General features: G+C 38.5%; 1 protein-coding gene across 1 annotated transcript; it reads left to right on the forward strand.

Moving 5' to 3' along the window:
- egln2 (egl-9 family hypoxia-inducible factor 2) lies at nt 1–24833 on the forward strand. The gene is made up of 6 exons (XM_079609613.1): nt 1–266; nt 1077–2346; nt 18588–18707; nt 18793–18929; nt 21356–21423; nt 21831–24833. Exons 2-6 carry the CDS (start codon nt 1282–1284, stop codon nt 21881–21883), a joined length of 1443 nt encoding a protein of 480 aa, XP_079465739.1. The 5' UTR covers nt 1–266; nt 1077–1281; the 3' UTR covers nt 21884–24833.
- Nucleotides 24834–26359: the final 1526 nt, after the last annotated feature.

A 26359-nucleotide genomic window follows, 5' to 3' on the forward strand; every position in this document is an offset into this window, starting at 1 on the left:
AAGAGCATCGTAAATTAATATTAATGAGTTAGGTTTCGGCCATAGTAGTTTGTGTAATTTCGCTACCCGCACAGTGTTAAATCAGATACGAAGCCTACTTACTCTTTGTTCAGCAAGGATTGTATGGGCAGAAATTACAGTGTTGTCTGTGAAAACGTTGTTTTAATTATTTGTATCATCTGAAATGAGCTTGTGTTGGATATGGACGAGAGAACACCGGAAATTCATTACAATCGCGGCTGGTCTATGCTGACTTTATCATAGAGGTAAGTACACTAGTCTAAAATAGCCTACGCCTAATTTTCGTTTTCGTTTCAGTCTTTGTATTTAAGGTTTTGATTTAACTTCATGAACAGACGGCATATAACGTCATTTCACAGCTTACCATGATTGATGATAGAGACAAGCTTACATATTTAAGTATTAAACTAATGAATTGGATCCCCGATCATTTCACTGGTTTAATATTCTTTTCACTTACAGCTGAAAATTAGTTTTTATAACTTATTATTTTGGTTAAAACTATATTGTAGAGCGTTAGCTATATTAAGCTTGTGGCATTAAAACTTTGTCCCCATTTGTCCGTTTATTCAGTAGGCTGAATAGTGTAGCCTATAATCAAAATTAAAGATTTATATTTTAAATAACACTAGCCTACTTTAGAGTAAATTTTATCCTGTTCTCATTTCTAGGCTACTTTTTTTCTTCATTTTATTAAACCATTTTTAATTATATATATTGTTTAGCCTATAATTATTTTACAATATGTCATTTGTAGTAGGCCATACAGTATACACGTCTTTGTTTAATTGATCGCTTTTATTGTAGGTAAGTTTATGAAGAATGTCTGGACTGTGTTCTGAAGATAAATGGATTTCTGTCAGCTTCAACCGAATTAATTTTATTAATGGTTTCATTAGGCTACACTATACGTTTCATTTTTCCATAATACATGTGGTTGATAGGCCTAATCATTAAAATTATAGAGTGTGACTGGGCAGATTTACGATACGTGTCCGTTTTAACGTGTCTATGAATGTTTAAGTGATTTAACCATTGCTACTCTCTGTCTTCAGACGCATAACCCCGTCCTCTGGGAATAAACAGCCATGGAAAATAGTTAATGATCAATTCTGTATTCAACAATTAAGGAAAGCACCGTTCGTGTTGAACTGTGTAAGTTTAAAACAGCGCCGCTAGGCAGGCATGAGCAGAGCCGATTCTGCAGAAAATGAGGATTGGACGTGAGCTACGTGAGCATCCAGGAGTAGACGTCATGACATGGAGAGACTGGAAAACACGGACCTTTTAAATGCACACGGGCGCGAGAGTATCTGTTCACCGCAAGAGAGAGTCACCAATAACTGTTGTGAGTCTCGCGCTGTAAATATAATGGGTCTGAACGCGAACACTGCGGAGGAACTGCTGGCTGGACATGCGTCTAGATCTGGATCCGGGGTCACGCTTTTGAAGGAGTTAAAGAGTGGGTTGCCTTTATATAATGGTGGAGGAGCGGTGTCCCCTTCACCTACAGCTGAAGGAAGTTATCATGATGTCCCTGCGCTGAAGCAAAGCGGGTGTTTACATCTGAATGGACTGGTGGAGACCTCCCATGGGGGCCTCACTTCTCATGGGGACAGGACCTCAAAAAGACCTTGTGGAGATGTGCGATTCAGACAACTCCAGCACCAGAGGAGAAAAGATGAGGAAAACAGAGACTTCGGGGCCCATAGTGGTTGTCCTGGAACGGGGTCCTCAGAAACGCCCAATGGACCGGAATCTCCTTCACTTGAATGCAAAAGGAGGAGGTTTGAAATGGGCCTTAGAGCAGACTCAAGTAAAAGCACACAGGCTGTTGCTCCCCTTGCAGCCAATCACCAACACAACAACAGCTCCCTGTCATCCCCCAGTTGGGTACATCACAATGGACACAAAGCTATAATGAACCATGCGGCCCCGGGGCAGGCCGAGTTTCGATTAGTGCCACCTGTGGTGGCCACCAGTGCAAGCTGGTCCCCAGAGCACATGGCTCAGCAGTACATAGTTCCCTGTATGAAGTACTACGGCATTTGCGTCAAAGATGCCTTCCTGGGCGATCGACTGGGAGGTAGGGTTCTGGAGGAAGTGGAGACACTAAATCACAGCGGGAAGTTCAGAGGCGGCCAGTTAGTCAGCCAAAAGAGCATCCCCTCTAAGAACATCCGTGGAGACCAGATTGCCTGGGTCGAAGGCAACGAGCCGGGCTGCGAGAGCATCGGAGGCCTCATGGCTCACATCGACGAGGCCATCATGCGCAGTGCGGCCAGTGGGCAGCTGGGGGATTATGTCATCAATGGCCGCACAAAGGTGAGTGCTCGCAAATTTGTGCTCGCACACTTACAAATGAAAATGATGTTTGCATCTACTCATCCTCATATCGTTTCCAAAACTGACTGACTTTCTTCACTCTTTAAAATAGAGGTTCCTTATTGGAATGGTTCCATGAATAACTTATAATATAGATTGAATCTTTCCATTGCACAAAAATATTTGCAGTGGAAAAAGGTTGTTCAGATTATTGAAATATTCGTCACACTAAGACATGAAAACATGGTTCTTTTCAGAACTGTTAACAGAAACATTCTTTGAGGAATTCAAAATGTTTCTTGTATTACATCGCTATAGAAATCCCTTTTTGGAACTTTTGTTTTTAAAAGTGTTTTGTGGAACATAAACAAAGAATTTTAGAAACAGTGGAAGTCAATGGTAACCAAAACTGTTTGGTTCTTCAAAATATTCAAAAAACATGTCTTGAGCAGAATAAAGAAAGTCATACAGGTTTGTAATTACACGAGGGTGAGTAAATGATGGGATAATTTTCATTTTTGGGTCTGTTTGTTTGGATCTTTTGAATGTCAAAATCTGTCTTGGCTTGCAAAGTCTTGGCTGCAAAAAGTAATTTAACATTTCAATCATTATTTTGCACATGCAAATAAGATAAGAGTTTATTTTCAAAATCAATGGGGTAAGTTGTCACATTTGACCTTGCCATAAATCAAGCTTTTCAGCAACAGTGTATGACATCTTGCCTCGACCTTACAAACTCATTTGAAAAGACTTAAAAACATCCTTGTTAACATCTAAAAATGTACTTGAACATTTTTGTTTTATTGTGCTCACAGGTTTACCCAACATCTTCTGTACAAAATTTAAGATGATTTTTGACTCAACTGCTTAACTGCTTGTATCATCGAAAAATGTAAACTATTTTTTGGCCTGCTCTCAACTATGAGGTATAAAGATATTAAAACTAGTGCTGTCAAATCGATTAATCGTAATTAATCACATATTATAATGTAAAAAAAATTATGATCAATAAGTTGACAACATGTTTTTACATTGCTTTAACTCACCAAAATTGTTAAGTTAAACAATTTTCTACTTTTTTTACAAGTTATACAAGATTCAACTCATTTTTAAAGTCAGTTTAATGTAATTTAAGTTGAAATGACTTAAACATCCAAGTTGCTTGTACTTAGTAAAAAAAAAGGTTTTGTGTATATGTGTGTGTGTGTGTTATATACTGTATTTACAAACTTTTATGTTAGATGCGAATTATGCGATTAATCGATTTGACAGCACTAAAAACATTAACATCATGGTTTTCTGTAAAACTGCTTTGAAACAATGTGTATTGTGAAAAGTGATATTTGAACCATTTCAATATCCATACGATCAGAAATTTTGAGCAAGTTCCCCACACAGATTTCGTATCCGGTTCAACAGAATATGACCAACAGTTTGATATGAAAGTGACTTCTGTTCTGTGTGAACGGTTCTTAGTGCACCACTACACTATTGACAATGAACCTTTTTTGCTGGATGAAATTTTATTGAAATGCCGCTACGCATTTCATAGTTACTGAAATCTAGTCAACATCTACGTGTGAAAGCTTTCCCCCGGTCTCCCCTTTTTCAATATGTTAGTATCAGTAGATGCTAGGCCTATAGCTTCAAGGTCCAAACTGGCAAGCACTGTCACCAGCAATGCAAACCTGCATCCAGAAAGTTGTGGTTGGGTGTAAAGCCAAGATACTCTATGTCTGTGTTGTGTTGTGTTGTGTTGTGTTGTGTTGTGTTTCTCACTGTGCCACTGTTCTCAACTAGCAGACTGAGAAATGCCGTTTTATCAGATCTCAGATCAGTGTTTCTCTGGCTTTGAAGACTCCTCTGTCAAGTCTCTATCTCCAGCCCATATACAAACAACATATTCTTCCTGTCACTATTAAGGTGCAGTGCTTGTATACTGAGTGTGTATATCATTGTGTGCGTGAGACAGTATCAGAGCTTATCAGACGCATTTACGTATTTACAAAAACAGACCCTGGATCTGAAAATTATGATTTCATTTATTGCCAAGTTGGTCTGAGAGTAATTATGAGTTTCTGATATCACAGACATGTAAGGAATAATGGCATTGCTCAGTTAGTGTGGTTGAACATTGACCCGTATGCGCGCTGTGCCACATCAGTCCTGTCAGCGCGTCAGAGTAAAACTGCCCATATGACGCAGGTTTGGTTATTTGAGCTTGCCAGGTCAAACCAGAGTCCAATAGTATGAGATCTTCCCGCTGTGGCATTTTCCACACAAACAAAACATGTACACTCCCGTTTTAGAAATAAGTCTCTTATCAACAAGGCTGCTTTTATTGGATCAAAAATACAGTACAAACAGTAATATTGTGAAATATTATTGCAATTTAAAAGAACTGTTGTCTATTTGAATATATTTCAAAATGTAATTTATTCCTGTGATGTAAAGCTGAATTTTCAGCATCATTGCTCCAGTCGTCAGAGTCACATGATCCTTCAGAAATAATTTGAATATGCATATTGAATATCTGATTATTATCAATGTTGAAAACCAGTTGTGCTGCTTCATATTTCTGTGGAAAATGCGATTCGCTACCATTCAAAAGGTTGAGGTAAGAATTTGTTTTTTTATTTTTATAAATAAGATCAAAAGTTCCAGTGAATAATGATACAAAAAGAAAACAGAAATGCTGTTCCTTTGAACTTTTTTATTCATTAAATCGAATCCTGAAAAAGTTACAGTTTCCGCATAAATAGTGAACAGCAAAAACCTTGTTTTCAACACTGATGATAATAATAAGAACAATTATTAATAATTGAGCCCCAATAATAACTGATAGAAATTAAGCAGCATATTAGACTAATTTCTGAAGGATGACGTGACACTGAAGACTGGAGTAATGATGCTGAAAATTCAGCTTCGCGTCACATGTATAAATTACATCTTAAAATATAATAAAATAGAAAACAATTATTATAAATTGTAATAATATTTCACAATATTAATATTTGTACTGTATTTTAATCAAATAAATGCAGCATTGGTGTGCATAAGAGACTTTTTTTCATATATATTTTTGTATATTCTCCATTCTTGCTGAACTTTTCCAAATAATTGAGCTTATTATGAAGCATTAAGTCTTGTATGTAGCTTATTGAGTCAAGTAGTTGTCTTTCTGCTGGAGTGTCATGCATGCAAAGCCAGACTACCGCTTAGGACCATGTGGACATTCTTGCTGTAATCACAGCTTGTCCATTGCTGTTGTGGTTAGAAACCTGAACTGGATGACCTTTAGTGAATCTCAGGACAGGACGGTGTCAGCGTGTCTTTACTGCAGTGTGATTGCGTGAGGAGAGGCTTCTGTCCAGTGGGTCAGACCGGTCACCGTCCTCACGCCATCCGTAATCTGCAGGGAATATGTTTTAATCTGCGGCGAGGGGAACACTGGATTAGTCTTGAGCCTTTTCCTCTCACTGCGGCTTTTAAAGACCATGTACATTGTGTCATATAGGAAACGCCAGTGAAAGATTGCCGTTTGAGAAGCCAATGTTGACGTGCGACTTTGCACATGTGTTCAGTCCTATGTTTACGTCTGAAGGATAAATCTCGTAGCTCAACCCGTGGAATGGGAACGCGAGCACTGCGGCGTTCACATACTTTTGCAAGTGGGTCATGAAAACATCTTGAAGGAACGTTTGAGGCTTGACATTTAGCCTAGTGGTGCTGCAACTTCTGGTTATCGGTTGATCTTTTGCTTGTTTGTTTGTTTGTTTGTTTGTTTGTTCATCTTGGTCAATGCTATCCTTGTAAACAATGTTTCAATGTGCAATTTCGTGCAATGATTTGTGAAATAGGCATTTACAATCGTGTCGATTACAATGTAATCGTGATGCTAATATTTATAAATGTCTTTACTGTCACTTCTGATCATATTAATGTGTCCTTGCTAAATAAAAATATATTAATTTATTGGGGAATATAAATCTTCCTGACCCCCAAACCTTCGAACGGTAGTGGAAATAAACGAACTACCTTAATTTATCAAAATCATGTTATTCCACAAAACAAAATATGTAAATATGCAGTGTAAATTTTGTGAAAGTAATGTTTAATATATAAACATTACAATATAAACCCCAGGTACATACCTGACTAATCAATTAACTGATCTAAAAACTCATTTATTTACATTTACTGTATGTCTACTTCCAATTTTAGATTCATGCTTACTTTGGTTATTGTCTCTTATGTTTTATGATACTGTCTGTCTGCGTATTCATCTTGTTGTATCCTGACTGTATATCTGTATCTCTAAACATAATGTAAGGTGGCATTGGGTTCTTGAAAGGTGCTATATAAATAAAACGTGTTAATATTAATGAACGTGTTTACAATAATACAGCGTTTGTACACAATAACACTATAATGTTTAAGGTCATGAAAATGCCTTAAACAGTGTTTTTTAATTGTGTAAAGGTCACACAGTAGCTTTTAGGCTTAAACCATGAATAAAGTCTTAATTCTAGCGGCTAATACATGTTTGTTTAGGTTTTGACATCAAAACCGGATAAAATACGCATGTAAACACAGATTACTTGTATTATGGTGTGTTTATTATGAGCTGATGGTTATCAGCGTGTTGCTATATATTTGAATGCACTCAATACTGGCATTCATGGTTTAGTATGTTCATTATCATTATTAATCAGCCCTAATATTTAGGTAATTTTAGAGTGAGAGCACTATTAGGATTTTAATAGAAATACGTTGAACCGGTTACAGCAAGGTTATGTAAATTTAAAGTGATAAAGCCTGTTTAAAAAAAAAAAGTTGCAGCATTTCCCATTGCATTAGAATGACTCTTGTCTCACGTCTCTATTCCTCAGCTGACACACACTCCCTCGTCTTCTCTCCAGTGCTCTGATTGTCCTAAATCAACCCTCCCATTAGTTATTTTTCCTCTCCGTCTCCTCTCCCGAGCCTTATCAGACCCTTTACTTTTTAGTTGGCCAAAATATTTCTCTCTCTGTTGCCTTGGAAACAAGACACGTAGCATGTTAATACTGCAAGAGAGTGAGTGTGGGTGTCCATGCCCAGCTTTCTATCTCTCGAAACCAGTGCTTTCAGAGAACGACCTTGGTTTCATTCTCGCACGCATAGAAACCATTCGATCTCGGGACAACGTGGCAGAGGATAAAGCGGAGGGAACAGCGTGTTCCAGCCACGCGGCATCTCTCATGCCCCTCCCGGAGAGAGCGTGTGCTCGTAAACCAGGCGCACACAATATCACCAGCACAGAGTATTGGCTCTTTTGCATTCATCCACTTTATAGGTACTGACATGAGGTCAGGGTCAGACATTATGGGGAGCTTGAGGCAAAGATGCCACAGCAAGTGAAGGAAGGATGGATGGATGGATGGATGGATGGAAATGTGAATTGTAATTAACGCTTTACAATATTGGTGCATTAAAGCAACACTAAAGAAGATTTTTTACCTTAAAATAATGTTAACAAAACCGTATCAGTGGTTCATCGAGTCGTAACAGTGTGAAAGGCACTTTAGGATTCGCTTTGCGGCCCTATATCTGCTATAACCACACTATGCAAGTTTGCCAGATCGGGTCGCTTTTGTGTAGTTCGAATGAGACCTAAGAAAACTACAAATTTGGCTTGCTTTACGTCAAGCGTTTCAATAGGCATTATTTAGTTTTTCTTTGTTTCTGATGTCACAATACATCATACTTTCATGAAATCATGCAACATACTCGACCTTGTCTGTGGACATCGTTCATTCCCAAGCCGGTGCTGGATAAACAGCGAGTGTGCGTGCGACAGTAGGCTAAATTATTTACGACAGCGGTAATGAACAATTCCGCTTCCAACCTGTAGGGCGACCGAAGAGGAAAAGTTATTTAGTGTTGCTTTAATGGCTTGTTTCGGAAAGTAGCGATCAATGTCATTCTCATATTAAGAAGAAAGCGTCACAGTAAACAACAATGGAGGACATATATCAGATCTTGTTCTTGCTTCTTGATTTATTTTTTTACAAGACAAAAAAAACATTGTGTTGCAACGGTATATAAAAAATCAACTGTATATTAAAAAATGGCGCCTCGTGTTGTCATTCCCCTTTAGCACGCGCAAGTGACAAATCTCTATCAACCAATCAACGCTCTGCGGTGAGTTTAGCTCCACCCATAGGGACAGGACTACTGTTCCCCAACAGAAGGGTCCCAAAAAACTGGCACGGTTCGGTATGGTTCGGTATTTTTGTACCATTCACAACTTCTGACAGTCGAAATGGAAATAATTGCGTACCATACCATTTGGTGGAAACGAGTCATAACTTGCATTAATTCATGCTTAACTAATGCACAGATAATCATGAGTTAATGTATGAATCATGAATAACTAAACCATTCATTAATGATTACCACAATAGCAACGAATAAAGCGTCTAACAGATTAATAAATTAAGGAATTGCTATTAATTAAATGTCATGTATTAATTCCTTAAGTGTTAACTAATAGTGTTAATTAACTCTTTCCCCTCCAGCCAGCCAGCGCCAGCATTTTTGATCATTTTCACAAAAATGTAACGGCCCCCAGAGTATTTTGTTGTATGAATATCTGACCATGCAATATATCACACACAAAATAACTAAGCCTCTGCTTTAAAAAACAAACAAAAACGTTTTATTCTAGCTTTATGCATTCTTTCATTATCAAAATTAATTGAATGTGGGTAAGTTTCATAAAAAAGGCAACGCTTTGAAGAAAAAGCTGAAAAAATCGAGTATGTCAATCTTAACCATTACCGTAATGACATATTACCTATCAATGAGTTATTAGTCATGTGCCTCAACATGGTACATTTATTGTAACGCTGAGGCAAGGACGAAGCGAGAATCCAATTGCAAGCACTTTAATGAAACAAACAGTTAATCCAGGACAAACAATGGAACACGGATCTCAGGACAGGAACATGGGGCATGGAGACAGCTACACGCAACAGCAAACAACGACCGACAACCAACAACTGAAACACAGAGGTATAAATACACAGACAAACAAGCTAAACAAGATAACAAGGGGGCGTGGCTAATCAGAAACACATGGGAACAATGATCAGACAATTAACAAGACACATGGCAAACAGGGAATCACATGACAGACAACAGGGAACAAAACCCACACCGTGACATAGCCCCTCCCCTATGGGCGGCTCCTGACGCCCATAAGGGACAAAAAACAAAACATGAAAGTTCAGGTGGGCGGTGAAGCGGAGGCGGACTCGGGGGAGGGATGGAGGGCCAGGCCCGTGGAGCGGAGGAGGGCCTGGAGATTGAGGCTGGACAGACGTCCAGAGCGGAGCAGGCTGTGCAAGAGGCCAGGGCGGAGCAGGACCCTCGGGCGGCCACGGCGGTGAAGACCCCTCGGGCGGCCCCTCGGGCGGCCACGGCGGTGAAGACCCCTCGGGCGGCCACGGCGGTGAAGACCCCTCGGGCGGCCACGGCGGTGAAGACCCCTCGGGCGGCCAGGGCGGAGACGACAGTCCATCTGGCGGCCAGGGCGGAGACGACAGTCCATCTGGCGGCCAGGGCGGAGACGACAGTCCATCTGGCGGCCAGGGCGGAGACGACAGTCCATCTGGCGGCCAGGGCGGAGACGACAGTCCATCTGGCGGCCAGGGCGGAGACGACAGTCCATCTGGCGGCCAGGGCGGAGACGACAGTCCATCTGGCGGCCAGGGCGGAGACGACAGTCCATCTGGCGGCCAGGGCGGAGACGACAGTCCATCTGGCGGCCAGGGCGGAGACGACAGTCCATCTGGCGGCCAGGGCGGAGACGACAGTCCATCTGGCGGCCAGGGCGGAGACGACAGTCCATCTGGCAGCCACGGAACAGGAACGGGCACCGGCTCAGGAACAGACGCGGGCACCGGCTCAGGAACAGTCACAGACAACACCGGCTCAGGAACTGGAACAGCAACAGACACCACCGGCTCAGGAACTGCAACAGACACCACCGGCTCAGGAACTGGAACAGCAACAGACACCACCGGCTCAGGAACTGGAACAGCAACAGACACCACCGGCTCAGGAACTGCAACAGACCCCACCGGCTCAGGAACTGCAGGCGTGACATGAAGCTCAGGCTCGGCCGGCGTGACGTGAAGCTCAGGCTCGGCCGGCGTGACGTGAAGCTCAGGCTCGGCAGGCGTGACGTGAAGCTCAGGCTCGGCAGGCGTGACGTGAAGCTCAGGCTCGGCAGGCGTGACGTGAAGCTCAGGCTCGGCAGGGCTAACGTGATGAAACTCTGGCTTGGCGGGTACTGTGGGGTTGCAGGGCTCCTCGTCCGCCAAACCCACAGTAAAGGTTGAACCGCTCAGTGACAGGGCCAACTCAATATACAATTCTAAAGTCCACTGAGGATCGTACAGTGGCATGGCTGACCCGAGTGGCTCAGATAGCCCCCCTCTAAAAAATATCATGAGGCACAAAGAGTCCATTGACGTTACATTTGCCAGTTCAATAAAGTCTCTCACGTACTCTTCTATGGGCCGGTCTCCCTGACGGAGACACACAATCTGTGCCGCTGGATTCATCGTTGGTCGGTCGTTCTGTAACGCTGAGGCAAGGACGAAGCGAGAATCCAATTGCAAGCACTTTAATGAAACAAACAGTTAATCCAGGACAAACAATGGAACACGGATCTCAGGACAGGAACATGGGGCATGGAGACAGCTACACGCAACAGCAAACAACGACCGACAACCAACAACTGAAACACAGAGGTATAAATACACAGACAAACAAGCTAAACAAGATAACAAGGGGGCGTGGCTAATCAGAAACACATGGGAACAATGATCAGACAATTAACAAGACACATGGCAAACAGGGAATCACATGACAGACAACAGGGAACAAAACCCACACCGTGACATTTATAGTATAATGATATATTTGCAAATTGTTTGCTAATGATTAATTAAATCAGACAACTGAAAGTTGAAATACATATATTCTATTAATTTACACTATTAGTTAATATTATTTTGTTAAGAAATTAATACATGATGACACATGTAATTAATAGTGATTCATAATATTACTTAATGTATTAATCTGATAGACTTTATTAGTTGCTGATCTGGTAATCATTAATGAATGGTTTAGTTCTTCATGAGTCATACATTAACTCATGTTTATCTGTGCATTAGTTGATGAATTAATGCATGACTATTTAATGTATATTAGTGCACCCGCATTGTAAAGTGTTACTGTATTTTTATAATATAATAATAGATCATTCTCGGTTCTCTAAGCCAGTCATTATTGCAAAATAAACTGTAAAGATGAGTAAGTAACCACCCACCTAGTAACCATAGCAATAAGCTGAAAACTACAGTGCCTTAGCAACCGCATAGCAGTGCCCTAGCAACCATCCACAACACTCTCGAGTTGCGGTTGCGAGTCTTGCATGAGCAAACAAACACTCCTCTTTGTAAAAAATGGATATTTCACCCCAAAAAATTTTTTTTTTCATTTATTCACCCATATGTTTTACCAAACCTTTCTTTATTCTGTGGAACACAAAAGATTTGATTAATAGCCAAACGTTTAGTGACATCTGACTTTCATTGTAGGAGAAAAAAAATCTTCTTTTGTTTTCCACTGAAGAAAGAATGTCATGGTTCGAGTACATGATGACAAGTTTTGGTTGAAATATCGATTTAAGAAAATTTAAACTCATGTTTGTATGTAATAACGGTGTATTCATTCCAGTGATTTGATTCAGTTGACCATTTAGATGTAAAAAAAATAATATATATATATATATATATATATATAGACATATATATATATATATATATATATATATATATAAACATTTTTAGACAAAAAAATGGCCTTGAAAACTCCAGCATGGATTTTTGATCCATTTTTGAATTATTGCCTCTCAGCAACATGTCTGAGACTGTATGAGGTATGATCTCCAAACTCTTGTCTAGACTCAAATATGAAATGTTTGCTATTGAGCAATGGAATTATTTCTCTATTTCTATTTCTCTCTAAGTCTTTGGCTGGGACAATTGCAGTAGGTTAATAGAAGAGAGGTGTAGAGAGGAAATGATGGATCAGCATCTTATCAGCACTTTTATCCTCTGCAGTGATACAGTGCAATTCCAACATTTCCTTCCACACAACACTGGCATAAACTGAAGATGCGAATATTTTGGAAATTGTAGGTACAGATGACACCAATATTCTGGTGACAAATGCATGTATTAATCAGAATTTGATAATATTTTGATTATGTAAGTATCATATAAATGCATTAACCCGAATTACACAGCTAGACTAATTCAATATTCTGGTTTCTAGAAATTTGAATAAGACAACTGGCATATGAGTGCATTAATCCAAATTTTGAACATTAAGTTCATGTAAACATCACAATATCACTAGAACTGCCCTTCACTGTAAAAAATGTCTAACCTCCTCCCCCAACTAAAAATTTTCTAGTGACTGGTCACATCTAAATTTTGTACATTCTGCTCATTTAATTGCCGGCTCAAAATTGTGTGTAAAGAATAAGAATATATAATCAATATCATATATCAAATCAAATAACATAATGCTGCATAAAATGCTGTGCTCTGACCCACCTCTGCATCTAGTATACAGTTGAAATTGCCGTGTAAATGCATTTATTTCACCTCTGAGCAGCATTAGACAGTCTGAAAGACACCTAAATGCCAGCTCAGAAGCGCTTCGGTCACGGTGTCACATTTTCAGTCTAAATATGCCACTAGTTTATTGAGAATATGCCAATGACATGGATTACACAGACACATTTCAATCGCTTTGTTTAAATTAGAATATGAACCTGAATTGGATAATGATGTGCATGTAAAACATGGTCAATAAGTTCCAAGTCAAAATCCATTTTAATTTCTTCTAGCTTGTATCCTGAATTTGTTGTTGTAGTCCTGATGTCCTAGTGTGTGTGTGTGTGTGTGTGTGTGTGTCCTTATCTAACCCCCATGTCCTACTTATCCTCCGCCCTCTCATCATCAGGTTTACACTCTTTTATCTCAGCACACTCTGTGCTCAATATCTACCTGACTATCAAGGCATGAACGAACCTTACATGATCAAAACAGTATTGTTTTAAAGGAACCGTTGCCTGTTAATCATAAAACAGCCAAAGAATATCAAATAGCTCATAAAATACGACATGACATCAGTTAATTTGATATATTTTTTTGTTTTAGATTGTCTTGCCTTTAAACTTGACCCTCAGTCTCGCGTGGGAATCGTGCAAATCTTGTCAGCTAGAATTTGCGTAACACTGAATGTGTTTTTTGCATTGCATTGGCTTATGTGAGTCAGTGAATTGTGAAACGATTTATTTACATGAACCATCAGAATCAATCATTTGACTAGAATGAATCAGACTTCGTAATGCTAGATAAGTTGAGCGAGTCATTTGAATTGAGTGTGTTTGAATGTTGGCTGTAAAGCTGCTTGCACAATGTGACACTGATGAAAGTGCTCTAGTGTTTTGGGGCATTTAGCTGTTCCTCCTATAATTGGATAATTTGATTATTTCTCTGCTCTGCACAGCATCTCTTCAATTTGGGTGTCATAGTTGGCTTCCTGTGAACCCTTCGGTCTGCCAGTGGCGGTCATGTCCTCTACTCTGTTGTGAGAGAAGCCAAGTTATAACCTAGTCAAAGCAGCTCTAGACTGCTATCTGTGGTCAGACTCATCACATTTACAAACCATGTGTAACCTGAAGATAAGCCTTCTAATCAAAATCAACATGGCAAAAGTGATTTTTTTTTTTTACTTCTGTGCCGTTTATAGGCCAAATGTTGCACATTCTTGAAAAGATTCCACACATACACCTTTTTGTCAGTGTAGTCATCTATGTCAGTGTAGTCATATATCTCTGGAACATAAAATATGCTAAAAACTTAAAATGTACTTTATTTTTTTAAGTGGGGCCAGTGGATTTTTTTTTATCAGTGCAAGTAAAAATCTAACTTACTGGCCAAAATACATAAAATAAAATGCAATATTTAAAAGAATTATTGGAGCCTATGGGGCAGATTTACTAAACTGGGCAAATTAGCGTGAGAGTACAATTCTAAAAAAGCGCTGATGGGAATAAAGTTCTGCGCGTGATCTACTGTGTACTGATCTACACATTAATGAACACACAGACCCAGCGGATCATTTCCATAATGACCAACGCAATCTACCAGGTAGCGTCTGGTTTAAGATGTGCTTTTTTGGTTGGTAAATAATGGTTCAAATACCAGTAAATTGACTAGCGCAAACCTTAGTAAACCACCTTCGTCGTGATTCATTTATAAACTCTCCTCCAATAAATTTTGCATCTGAAAGGGAAACTCCTACAAATGCATATGCAATAATGTCATGTCCACGCCTTTTCAGTAGTTTTTTAACGGCAAAAGAGGGTTTGCGCAGGCAGATCTGGCCCTATATGTTAATGTAAATTTCCACTGCCAATTTAATAATAATTTAGTGTAATCACCCAAAAAAAATTTTTTTTATTTATTTATAAAGGCTAGTTTAAAAATTGCATTGTCATTTATGCCCCAAAAGTCATCATTTACTCATGTCGTTCCCTAACTGTTTGACTTTCTTTTTTTCTGTAGAACATACAATTATTCTTTTTTTGTCTCAGTCTCAGAAATGTGTTATTTTGTCCACACTCCATACAATAGTCACCAAAACTAACTTTGGTTACCAACATTCTTCAAACTATCTTATTTTGTGTTCTGCAGAAGAAAGAAAGTCATACAGGTTTGGAACGACATGAGGGTGAGTAAACACTGACAGAATGATCATTTTGGGTGAACTATCCCTTTAAGAAAAGTGCACACTATTGTGGATCGTCAAACAAACCTGTCGCCGGAGTGCATGCCCCTGAACAAGCCCCTTCTGCCGCCCACCCGCGTGCTCCTGTTTAACCCATGTGACACACGCTGTGTTTACTTCTGCACTGTGATGCAGTGATAAGGGTCAGGGGGAGGTTTCTCTCTGGGGCTTGATAAAGTGCTGACCATATCATAGAGCCGGCAGCTAACAGTGCACCCTGACGACTCGCATGCTGAAACCGAGCCGTTACCATCTCCCCCATCATCATCCAGGCCCAGGAATGCCTCGGATCATCCACAGCAGCAATTGTGCCAAAACTGAGCTCTACCGAAGCCAAGCCAGATGCTGTCGGTGGTGTGTTGGTCTTTTTATCAGGCATGACAGTCAAAAGGGGATGGGAACTTGGGAAGTGATTGGGGGTGAGGGATCAGGAAATGGTACAAGCCAAATTCGAACTGCCGTTGCCCGTATGAGTGCCGCAGCTCAACATGTCAGAGCATGTGAACTAAACTACACTTTCAAAAATATATTTGTATAATCTTATTTATATACACTACCATTCAAACGTTAGGGTTGGTGAGATTTTGTATTTTTGATAAGTTATTATTCTCATCTCATTCTCAATAAGCATCTGTTGTTTGATCAAAAATATAGAAAACCAGTAATATTGTGAAATGTTATTACAATTTAAAATAGCCGTTTTAATGTATTTTAAAGTGCAATTTATTCATGTGAAGGTAAAGCTGAATTTTCAGCATCATTACTCCAGTCTTCAGTGTCACATGATCCTTCAGAAATCATTCTAATATGATGATTTGCTGCTCAAGAAACATGTTGAAAACAGTTGTGCTGCAGCGTTTATTATTAATGTTGAAAGCAGTCGTGTTGCTCAATTAGGGGCCAAGCACCGAAGGTGTGAAGGAACATATTGTATCTGTTTGTACAATACAAAACCTATTGTAACCCATGGCAGCCCAAAGAACCGCTTGCGGGAAAATGATGAATTTTGGCGAGCAAATAGAGAACAATCTCATCATTAACCACAGCAATGTAGGAGTCTCTAATCAAATCCCTCTAGCGCGACCAACTGTCTAAAGCTAATAACTTTTGAACTGTAAAGACTAGAAACTAAATTAACTTCCCCCTGATTCCTTTGCTCAAGACGATTGAACATTTTCTTCCACTTTGAATTTTGAATACTTTTCCAAACTAGCGTGTTCATCCGATTTCACCAAAATTGGCTCAGATCCTCTTCACACTGTGATGGCAAACACTTATTAAAAGCTTTTTCATAAACTCAACTATTCTCGAACAGATTTTACGTAGAGCACACCCAAATTGATTCTAGGTTATATCTCTGCAACACTTTAGCGTATTGAGATGAATCTTGGTTCATGTCATCACAAGCATGACCTGAGGCAACATGCAGCGTTTCGGCACAGCTCCCATATTCATTTTTGTTTTTGAAAGTTGAAGATTGTTTAAAATGATTTTTTAAAAGTAATAGATCTAGACACAAAAAAAGGAGCGTTACATTATTGACCCGAATAGAAATGTTTATTTTAAGCTGTGTCAAGTGTCTGTTATGAAAGAAGCTTATGTATCTTATTTCACCTTGCCATGAGTGGTTGGCATGTCATTCCTCAACCTGTGGTCATAAACCCTCATAAACAGCAGTGATAATGGCGGGCTGTGGACGGTCAGGCGGTGGGTTGCTCTGTGTAGATGCATATCATACGGTGCGTGCTATTTATAAGTATGTGTGTGCTGTGCGCGTGACCTTTGGCAGGAGCTTCATCATTCCAACACCAAGAACAGTTGTTATTGAGATTACTGGATAAGAGAGAAAAACAATTATCACATTTTAGAGATCCTCCGAGACAACTAAGATAATTAATACGAATATATCCATCCAATTGTCTATCTATCTATCTATCTATCTATCTATCTATCTATCTATCTATCTATCTATCTATCTATCTATCTATCTATCTATCTATCTATCTATCTATCTATCTATCTATCTATCTATCTATCTATCTATCTATCTATCTATCTATCTATCTGTCTATCTATCTATCTGTCTGTCTCTTATATAGCTATGGATGTGTGCTAAGGACGGTGCTATGGTGAATCAAAATGTCTATGAAACCTACGGAAGTCAAAATTACAGTTAAAAATGAATGTTACTTATGCTCCTTTTTTATAATTACGTGTTATGCGAGTAGGTGGTTCTTTGCTGTTTTTGTATCAGGACACATTAGCATAGATTATCATTGTCAAAACCTGAAATAAGTCAAAGTTACAGTTAAAAATTGTTAATATTCATACGTTTATATAGGTGTTTATCAGTTACTTATGTTCCTTTTACATAGTCCTAGATAGATGAAAACCCTTGTTTTGTTACAATTATTACATGTAATGTGAGTAGGCGGTCGATCCTTTTAGCATTTACACTACGTGGCCATATCCCTTCTGAATGTGTATTTGAGTGATCAGATCACAACGCTTTTATTAAAGGATAATTCCGGTATTTAACACCTTGAGTCTATATTGTAGTTTGTTTTGGATGAAAAAGAGTGGTGGACAACATTTTTTTTGACAATGGTTCCTCTCTCGAGTTTTTGACTATAAAAGAATTGGCCATGGACCCATTTAACATTGGAGTCAATGGGCATGTCCGAAAATGTAATTAAAACAACCTTTAACATTATTTTTCAAAACTGTGCAACTCACCGAGTGATTAGTGATGTTAGTTGATGTTCCAGAAACAAAAAGTGTTGCGAAATACAGTTTCTGTCGTGTTTTATTCGTCATTTTGTAAAATACCATTGTTGAAAAAAATAGTTCCACTAGCAAAATAAACGGATTGGAATCATATATTGCAACGATATATTGTTTATAATCATCAACGAACACCACTAACCACTCGGTGAGTTTAACAGTTTTGTAAACGAACATTATTGGCTGTTTTAATGACATTTTCGGACATGCCCATTGACTCCAATGTTAAATGGGTCCATGGCCAATTCTATTGTAGTCAAAAACTCGAGAGAGGAACCATTGTCAAAAAAATGTTGTCCACCACTCTTGTTCATCCAAAACAAACTACAATATAGACTCAAGGTGTTAAATACCGGAATTATCCTTTAAAACGCACTGATTTTAGTGTTGTCTGCTTGTGATTGGAGCACCCCCACAGTGGATTTTAATACCTGGGCCTTAGTCAATAATGCCACAAAATGTCATTTAAAAAACAGCTTATCACCCCTAAATCTTATGTTTCCTAAATCCCCTCTCTTCTGTACGACCAGGCCATGGTGGCATGTTACCCTGGCAACGGGACAGGATATGTGCGACATGTGGACAATCCTAACGGCGACGGACGCTGCATAACCTGCATCTACTATCTGAACAAGGACTGGGATGTGAAGGTATGCTGTGTTTATTCTTTCTGTGACTTGATCAGTCGGGAGGAGAGTGGTCTCTTACCTATTTGTTTTTTGTCTGTTTTCCCAGGTTCATGGAGGTTTATTGCAGATCTACCCCGAGGGTCGTAATGTAGTCGCCAACATCGAGCCTCTCTTTGACCGTCTGCTCATTTTCTGGTCAGATCGCCGGAATCCACATGAGGTGAAACCAGCTTTTGCCACCCGGTGAGTAAACACTGTTTACAGTTAACACACACACACACGCACACACACAGAGAGAGAGAGAGATAACACTGGTACGATGACTTGAATACACCTCTTCTGTGATGGTCATATTTTCAGTTTATTAATTACAATTATTTTGGGGAATTGAGTAAAAAATGTCAGGGTGGTACAGCTGTCGTTATCATAATGCTAATTATGATAAAATAATGAAATTATTCACATACATCTCTGCATAATATTTTCTTATTGTTATTTAATAATAATTTATCTTATTATCAATTAATATTTGAATAATGCTTGTAAAAAAAAAAGCATGTCTATCAAATCAAAGTCATGTGGTGCGACCAACATACAGAAACATGAAGGGAGAAAACATAAACACGGAAGTGATATCATAAAGAGAATGCCTGCAGACCCTCATGACTGTGTGTTCAGATCAATAAGTCTCTTGAAATATCAGATAAATTTGCTTTATTCAGCAAAACAAATGTTCAGGTTAGAGCTGCATGATTCTGGATAAATTGAAAATCAGACAGACAAATTCAAACAGAGATCACTATTTCCCCACAATTCTGAATTGACAATTAAACTAAATAATATGTTCTGACAAGATGTTAATTGCTGCAGTCTATTTAAAATGTTAAGAAAAAATTGGTTTGAATGAATGATTCAATGACTCACTCATATAAGCTGCATATCAATTCAGAGGCTGGTCCGCGGCGTGACGAAGGCTGTCCCAATTCAAAGGCTCCTACATATGAGTTCTTCGTTTACCGTTAGATGAAGGATACAACAGATCCTTTGTGACCTTGCCTACCCCAGAATTCATTGCGCGCCATAATGATGTTTTGGGAGAAATTGTAGAATTACACTTTTAAACGTAAGTACTGGGTTTCAACGTACTCCTATATTTAATGATAAAAATTTAAAAACTTTTTTTTTTTTTAAAGTTCTAATGTTGACTTATATCTTACTAAGTTGCGATTATATATAATTTATACTCTTTATTATATCTAGAAATGGACCATGGTGAACATATTAAGACATATTGTGAACCCAGTTTAAAATAACTTTTAAAAAAAGTATAGTTCAAAACATTATTGCCGTTCGTCAACAGCAGCTTTCCTGTACAATAGTCTAGACTGTCCCATTAAACAACATTTGGTCCGAACTTCGTGGCCTTCGAAGGATGCAGCCTCCGCCACACAGCTAAAATCTATACTTGTTTTATTGCTGGATGAATCAGCTTTTTTAACGAATATCTTGAATGAATGATTCAATGACTCACTCATAAAGACTTCACTTGTTTCATTACTGGATAAATCAGCGTTTTTGAACGAATCTCTTAAATAAACGATTAATTGACAAATACAAAAAATTTAAGTCACATGTCGCCACCTACTGGTGTAACAATGTAAGTGATACATACAATCTTTATTTGAAGCGTTGTTACTTTCCAAACGTGATTTGGTCTATTTTGATCACTCAAAAGTGTTTATATCTAAACTTTGATCCCAGTACTTCTGTGATAATTTTACATATTGTAAGACGGAAATAATGATACTGTGTTGTTCGAAAGACTGTTTGTGAAGCCGTTTCATACCTAAACATGACAACTGCTCTCTCTGGGACAGCGACAGTGCAAACACACATCTGAATGTTAGCCGAGATCGTACTTGTCAAAGGTTGTATAGATATACAGCCAAATCGTTGTCATTTACGAATAAGATCGCATGGCTGTTTGAATCAAGATCGGGATCTTTTCAGAGTTAATCATGCGGCTCTGGTTCAGGTTGTAAAACGTCATGTGGCAACAACCACAGTCCTAGTTCTTGTAACCTCTCATCTAGACTGTGCTCTTTCTCGAAACATGTGCATGGTAGTGCACTCATCTGACCTCGTTCCCCTAGTCGTCCACCACCATTGTTCTCCCGCCACTACAAACACTACGGTTTGATTTGATCCTGCTCTATAAACACCACACCTGCAGTTGGTCTTCCTCAGGAAGTGGGTTTGTCTTGAAATGAGTTTGATGAAACAAATTAAACGCCATATTTTTGGTGTAGTAAAACAATTGCCGTTTACATTTGACATTATTCTAGATTTAGGATGAGGGTAGGTGTGTATCAAGCACCATCGCAGCTGGGGGCCGAGGTGGGGCACAGGAAGTGCGTGCTTCCTGAGTGTAAGCGGCCGCCGTCTCAGTTTGTGCGCTCGTGCCGGTAGAACAGAGCCAGGAATAAACAAACCAGCCGCTCTACTAGTGTTGACTTAACCCTTTGTGTGCTTTGACCTAACAGTTATCCACATGACCCCGCACATCTCAAACTCCATATCGGTTTCTAAACAGTCTTGAGTTCATCAGATCAATACACACTAGTCAGACTGTCTGACCCCTTTCAAATCTGATCTCTCTCTTCCCACAGCTATGCCATCACCGTCTGGTACTTCGATGCAAAAGAGCGGACTGAAGCGAAGGAGAAGTACAGACTGGGTGAGTTTCATACCTCTCAAAAGAAACTTGTGGCTTAGGTTTTCTCACTACATGGTTTCAGTGGGTTTAGAGCTCAGTAGGTTAGGTTGGTGGGAACACGTTTTCTCACGGTGATACTAATGTTAAAGAAAGGAGGCATACCACATATCACAACCAATGAGTACAATGTGAAAGTGACCTGTGAGGGCAGGGAGAGAAATTAATACTTTTACTCATTAAGAGAAAGTTATTTTCAATTATATATCATTATAAGTGATTTATAAGCAATTTAAGGATTTTTAGCACAGCACAAGTGTTAGAGTATTGCTTTAGTTCTGTTATTTTAATTCATCTTCTGTCCATCATTAAATTCACCTTCTGTCCATCATTAAATATCATCTCCCTCTTTCTCTTTCTGTCCTTCACAGCTACAGGACAGAAAGGCGTTAAAGTGCCCGTCACACAGAGCAGCAAGACCTGAATTTCATCCAGTGGAGTGAACACTCAAGTGTGTCCTGGTCATGTGTGTGGCGGCCCGTGCTTCTGCGCGATTGGACGTCTTCAAGAGGAGACGCAAGAAGCCCAACAATCACGGCTCTTTCTGTGGCCTCAAACATCCAACAAGTTTGATTTGATTGGATGAACACGGGACTGTTTTTTAAATGAACACCACGGTGTCTCAAACTTGATGGTCACGGCACTGAAGGGCAGGCAGGAATGGCCGGTTTTCCCTCATCCCGTGGAAAGTTAACAACAGAAACATCACGAATGGACTTCAGCTACTAGTATTTTGAGTAATTACTGTATTAAATAAGATTTTCTATCTCTAAACTCAACCCTTGCTCTTCACGACACTACACCCCTGCGTGAAGCGAGATTTTCAAGTGGCCTTTGTCATATCTTGTTCAGTGAATGTGTATCCAGCTTAACACTGATATCTGACTTACGCCAGTGCTCAGCTAGATCATGAAAACTGACATAAAACACCCAACAATCATATTATACATGAATGCTTCAGTGGACAGAATCCCTGAAGATTGAGCCTGAGCCCTAGGAAACATTCATGGTGAATTCACTCAGAATGAACAGCGCCCTCTGAAGGTGTCAATTTTTCACGGATGGCGGCTTTGCTGCGAGAATTATGCGAATCTGGTCGCAACCAAACATATTGTGCGGAAAGCAAATTTGAATGCTGCAGTTCCCCAGTTTTCAGGAGACTTTAGGGCCGTTCACGTAGTATGTATTCTTGCGGTTTGTCTGCCCTGTTTTTTTAACTGTCTTTGCTGTTGCATCACGTCTCTGAGTATTTTTTTCAGAATTTCAATCCACGAGAGTTGCGTTTTTAAGATGCTACATTAAGTTAAATGTAATTCAACTTTGATAAACGCATCCAGAACGTCTTGTGTATGAACAGCCCCGACCTTAATTTCAAATGTTATTAAAAACTCTGGCCGATAATGATAAGCGACAATTAATGTCTAAATATTATATTATGTTATTGCTGGTAACTGATAAAGTGACAATGTTAAAATTTGATATTTTGTAATAATACATTTAAAATAAAATACTACATAAAGTGAATGTGTTTTTAAAGAAGATTAACTGTTGCAACAAATATGATTAAATGTAAAACTACAGAAGATGAGCTGCACAAATAAACATCTAATGTTGAGAAATTAAATGCCGATACCCGATATGACACCGATATATTGTACATTCCAATCTGTGACAATTGAAGAAAAGTTTTAACAGTTTTCAGGATTACAGTTTTAACATAAACTAATAAACTTAATGTCATGCCTATTTTGTCAGTCATACGTAAATGAAACTGGTAAGAAACAGGTAAGATTTCAGAAATAGTACTAATAAACTGAATGGGCTTTAAATACACAATAACCAGGTTTCTATATTTATCATCAATTAGGCTAATCCAACTGATTTCAATCTCATACATTTTAACTTAACTGAACTCCACAGCTAGCCATATTTTAACCATGCTTTTTAATTTTAACAATGAACAGATTATTGCTGATTGTAAGCATTTTGAGAATATGATTATTTAAATAAAATTCAATAATATTATAAATATTATTATAAAAGAGTCTTGAAATCTTACCTGCTTTTTAATATGCATAATAAATGTAAGTTTATTAGTTTGCTTTAAACGTATTGACATTTGATATACAATTCAAATACATAACCTAACGTTAAATATTTTACAGCATCGCTTCACTACTGAAAGCCATTCATCTGAATCAGCTCTTTAAAAAGCTAAACATGCTCCGGACTGCTCTATCTCATATACCGGATTGTAATGCTCCTCATCCACATTTGATGAAATACTGCCTTTTAAATATATTTTATTTTATTTTTATTCAGTTCACCTGCTTTCCATAGATGGCAAAATAGTGCTACGTTCAGTTCGCGGCCACATGGTACATACATGAATCTGGCAAATTCTACAGCCTCGCATAGAAAGACTGAATGTTTGCCTAGGACGTCGTTTTAATATGCATGGCACAATAGCATACCAGCACATCATGAATAAATTGGCCTATATGCGCAGCTAGCCGTGTGCTAAAGTGTCCTAGCGCACGTGACGTTTTCAGCTTACAACCAATTAGAACCAACTCGATTTGCAATCTGCAGAATGTATGTTCTGTAACAAAAGGTCAAACAGGGTGCTTCGTTCTTACGACCTTTTTAAATATATGTGAGCATCTGACACTCTCCTTCCTGCCTCAGAGAGGCGCTGTACAACACAAGAGATCAATATGAGGCTCTCCACAAATCATGGCAACTGCGCGCGCATCCACCTTATTCTTAACGTAAGAGAGTCACCTGTACAAAAACGGTCTGTTATGCTGCTTGATATTGCAAACGGTTACTTGTTATCATATGATTTTAATGTAGTAGGCTATGGTAATCATGAACGCACTGGTTTGTAGCGCTAATTATTTGACAATTTACAGCATTTTGTTATTTTATCCAGTTTCTAGCGGCAAATGAGTCAGAAGTCTCCACACATTCACAGAAAAAAGCTTACATGCGCGTTAAGATATATGGTGGATATGTGACCTGGAAAACACAACAGGTGTCCACACATGCACTACTCTTGCCGTGTGCATACATTTCCCAGAGGGCATTGCAAGTTCATCAGATGCTTAAGAGGCTATGTTCAGAATGAAACACTAGCATACTGCACGGTTACACTATTTATAAAACAGTATGCAAAGGCAACATAGGGCTAAATGTTTTCAACAGTAGTATGTTCAACTAATTACCTCATTAACATGCCAACAAGATAAAAATAAGGAAATATATAAAAAAATGCATTTTTAATTCAGTTTGTGAAACAATGATATGTATATTAAATATGAATAAATATATATTTTGACATTTGTAAATGTATTCAAATGGACCTGATATTACTTCCTGTTCATTCGTCACTCTGAAAACAGAAGGTCAAGTCAAGCACAAAGCATTGTGGGGGCAGTGGTCCATCCAGTGTGCTTTGGTTGTATACTACACTACATACATTTTGGCAAATGTTGCATGTCATTCATTTATTCCATGTAAACATTTGCATATTATGCACAGTATACATACTATAGAAACAGTAGTGTGCTATTCTGAACATAGTCTCAGTCAGCAGTTTTCCCAGCATACACTCTGGTAGAGGGAGTGTACAGTAGGTTTGTTCTGTGTTTGAGTAAAACGGTAAAGCACTTTATCATATGTGTGATGTTTGAATGAGAAGCTACAGAAAGAAAATGATTTTTTGCCGTGTAACAGTAAGAAACTTAAATTAACTGAGAACAAAAAAAATCTTTCTGAGTTTGGCCGTATTTGATTAAAATGTCAGATTTTGTACAGCTTGACCACTGTGTTCTTTTTCTCTTTAAAACTGCTTTGGTAAAATACGTACACAATAATATATACACAAACTTACAACATTGCCTAGGCAAATAACTGAAATAAAATAAAAATAAAACTTAAAAATAAAGCTAGATGAAAATATAGAAAAATAACAAGCACATAACAAAATGACTAAAACCATAAACTAAAATAATACTGACTAAAGTACTATAAACTAAAGTAATACTGTATTAAAATTATATTAAAATTACACATTTAATTATGAGTCTAATAATCTATTAGGGTCTAATAATCCTTAATAAATTATTATTATTAAAAGTAAAAAAAAAAGTCTTCTTTTTTTACAACATTTATAGATAGGCCTATACAAATAAAGTTTATTTTCTATTTCTAAATTATAATGGTGTTGTATGAGGACATTAAAAGTTGCTGTTCTGATTTAAAACAGTTTTTGTTTTTTTACAAACTTACATTACTGGGACACATAAATGGGACTGTTTTTAAAGGAGAATTTATTTTTGTCTCTATGTAAATACAAGAAAGAAAAAAAAATCAATACATCACATTCTTTGAATACACGTCACGTGTGACCTACTAATGTTACTATTACTTGAACTTTTAACTGGTACACAGGCTTGATAACGCTGAGAAGCGATTAATGTCATGTTGATAAGTATCTGTGTTTTTAAAGAGGAACTGACCCCAGATCAGTGTCACCAGAGAGATATTAGTCCTGGAATGTGTCGACAAACAGGAAGTGTTTTTCCTTATCCGGCCCGGGCTCTGATCGAGTGGAAACCTCCTGCTCATTCAGTTCAGTCATCTGCCCCGTGTGTGAGTGTGTGTTCATCAACGCGGCCTTTGCTCTCGGATCTATCTCAGATTACTAGTGTCCAGACTGACCTCCAGCTAAACCACAGCGAGCTGGGCTGACACGTCTGGAGAGATAACACACACTCAAAGGAAAAAAAGATTAAACAAACAACAGGGACACGATGAGGACATATGCCTCCAGACGAGAAGACATCTAAAATTTTTCTAATCATTTTCTAATTATAATTAGGTTACACTTTATTTT

The sequence above is a fragment of the Phoxinus phoxinus genome (genome assembly GCF_949152265.1).
Source record: "Phoxinus phoxinus genome assembly, chromosome: 4".
Lineage (NCBI taxonomy): Eukaryota > Metazoa > Chordata > Actinopteri > Cypriniformes > Leuciscidae > Phoxinus > Phoxinus phoxinus.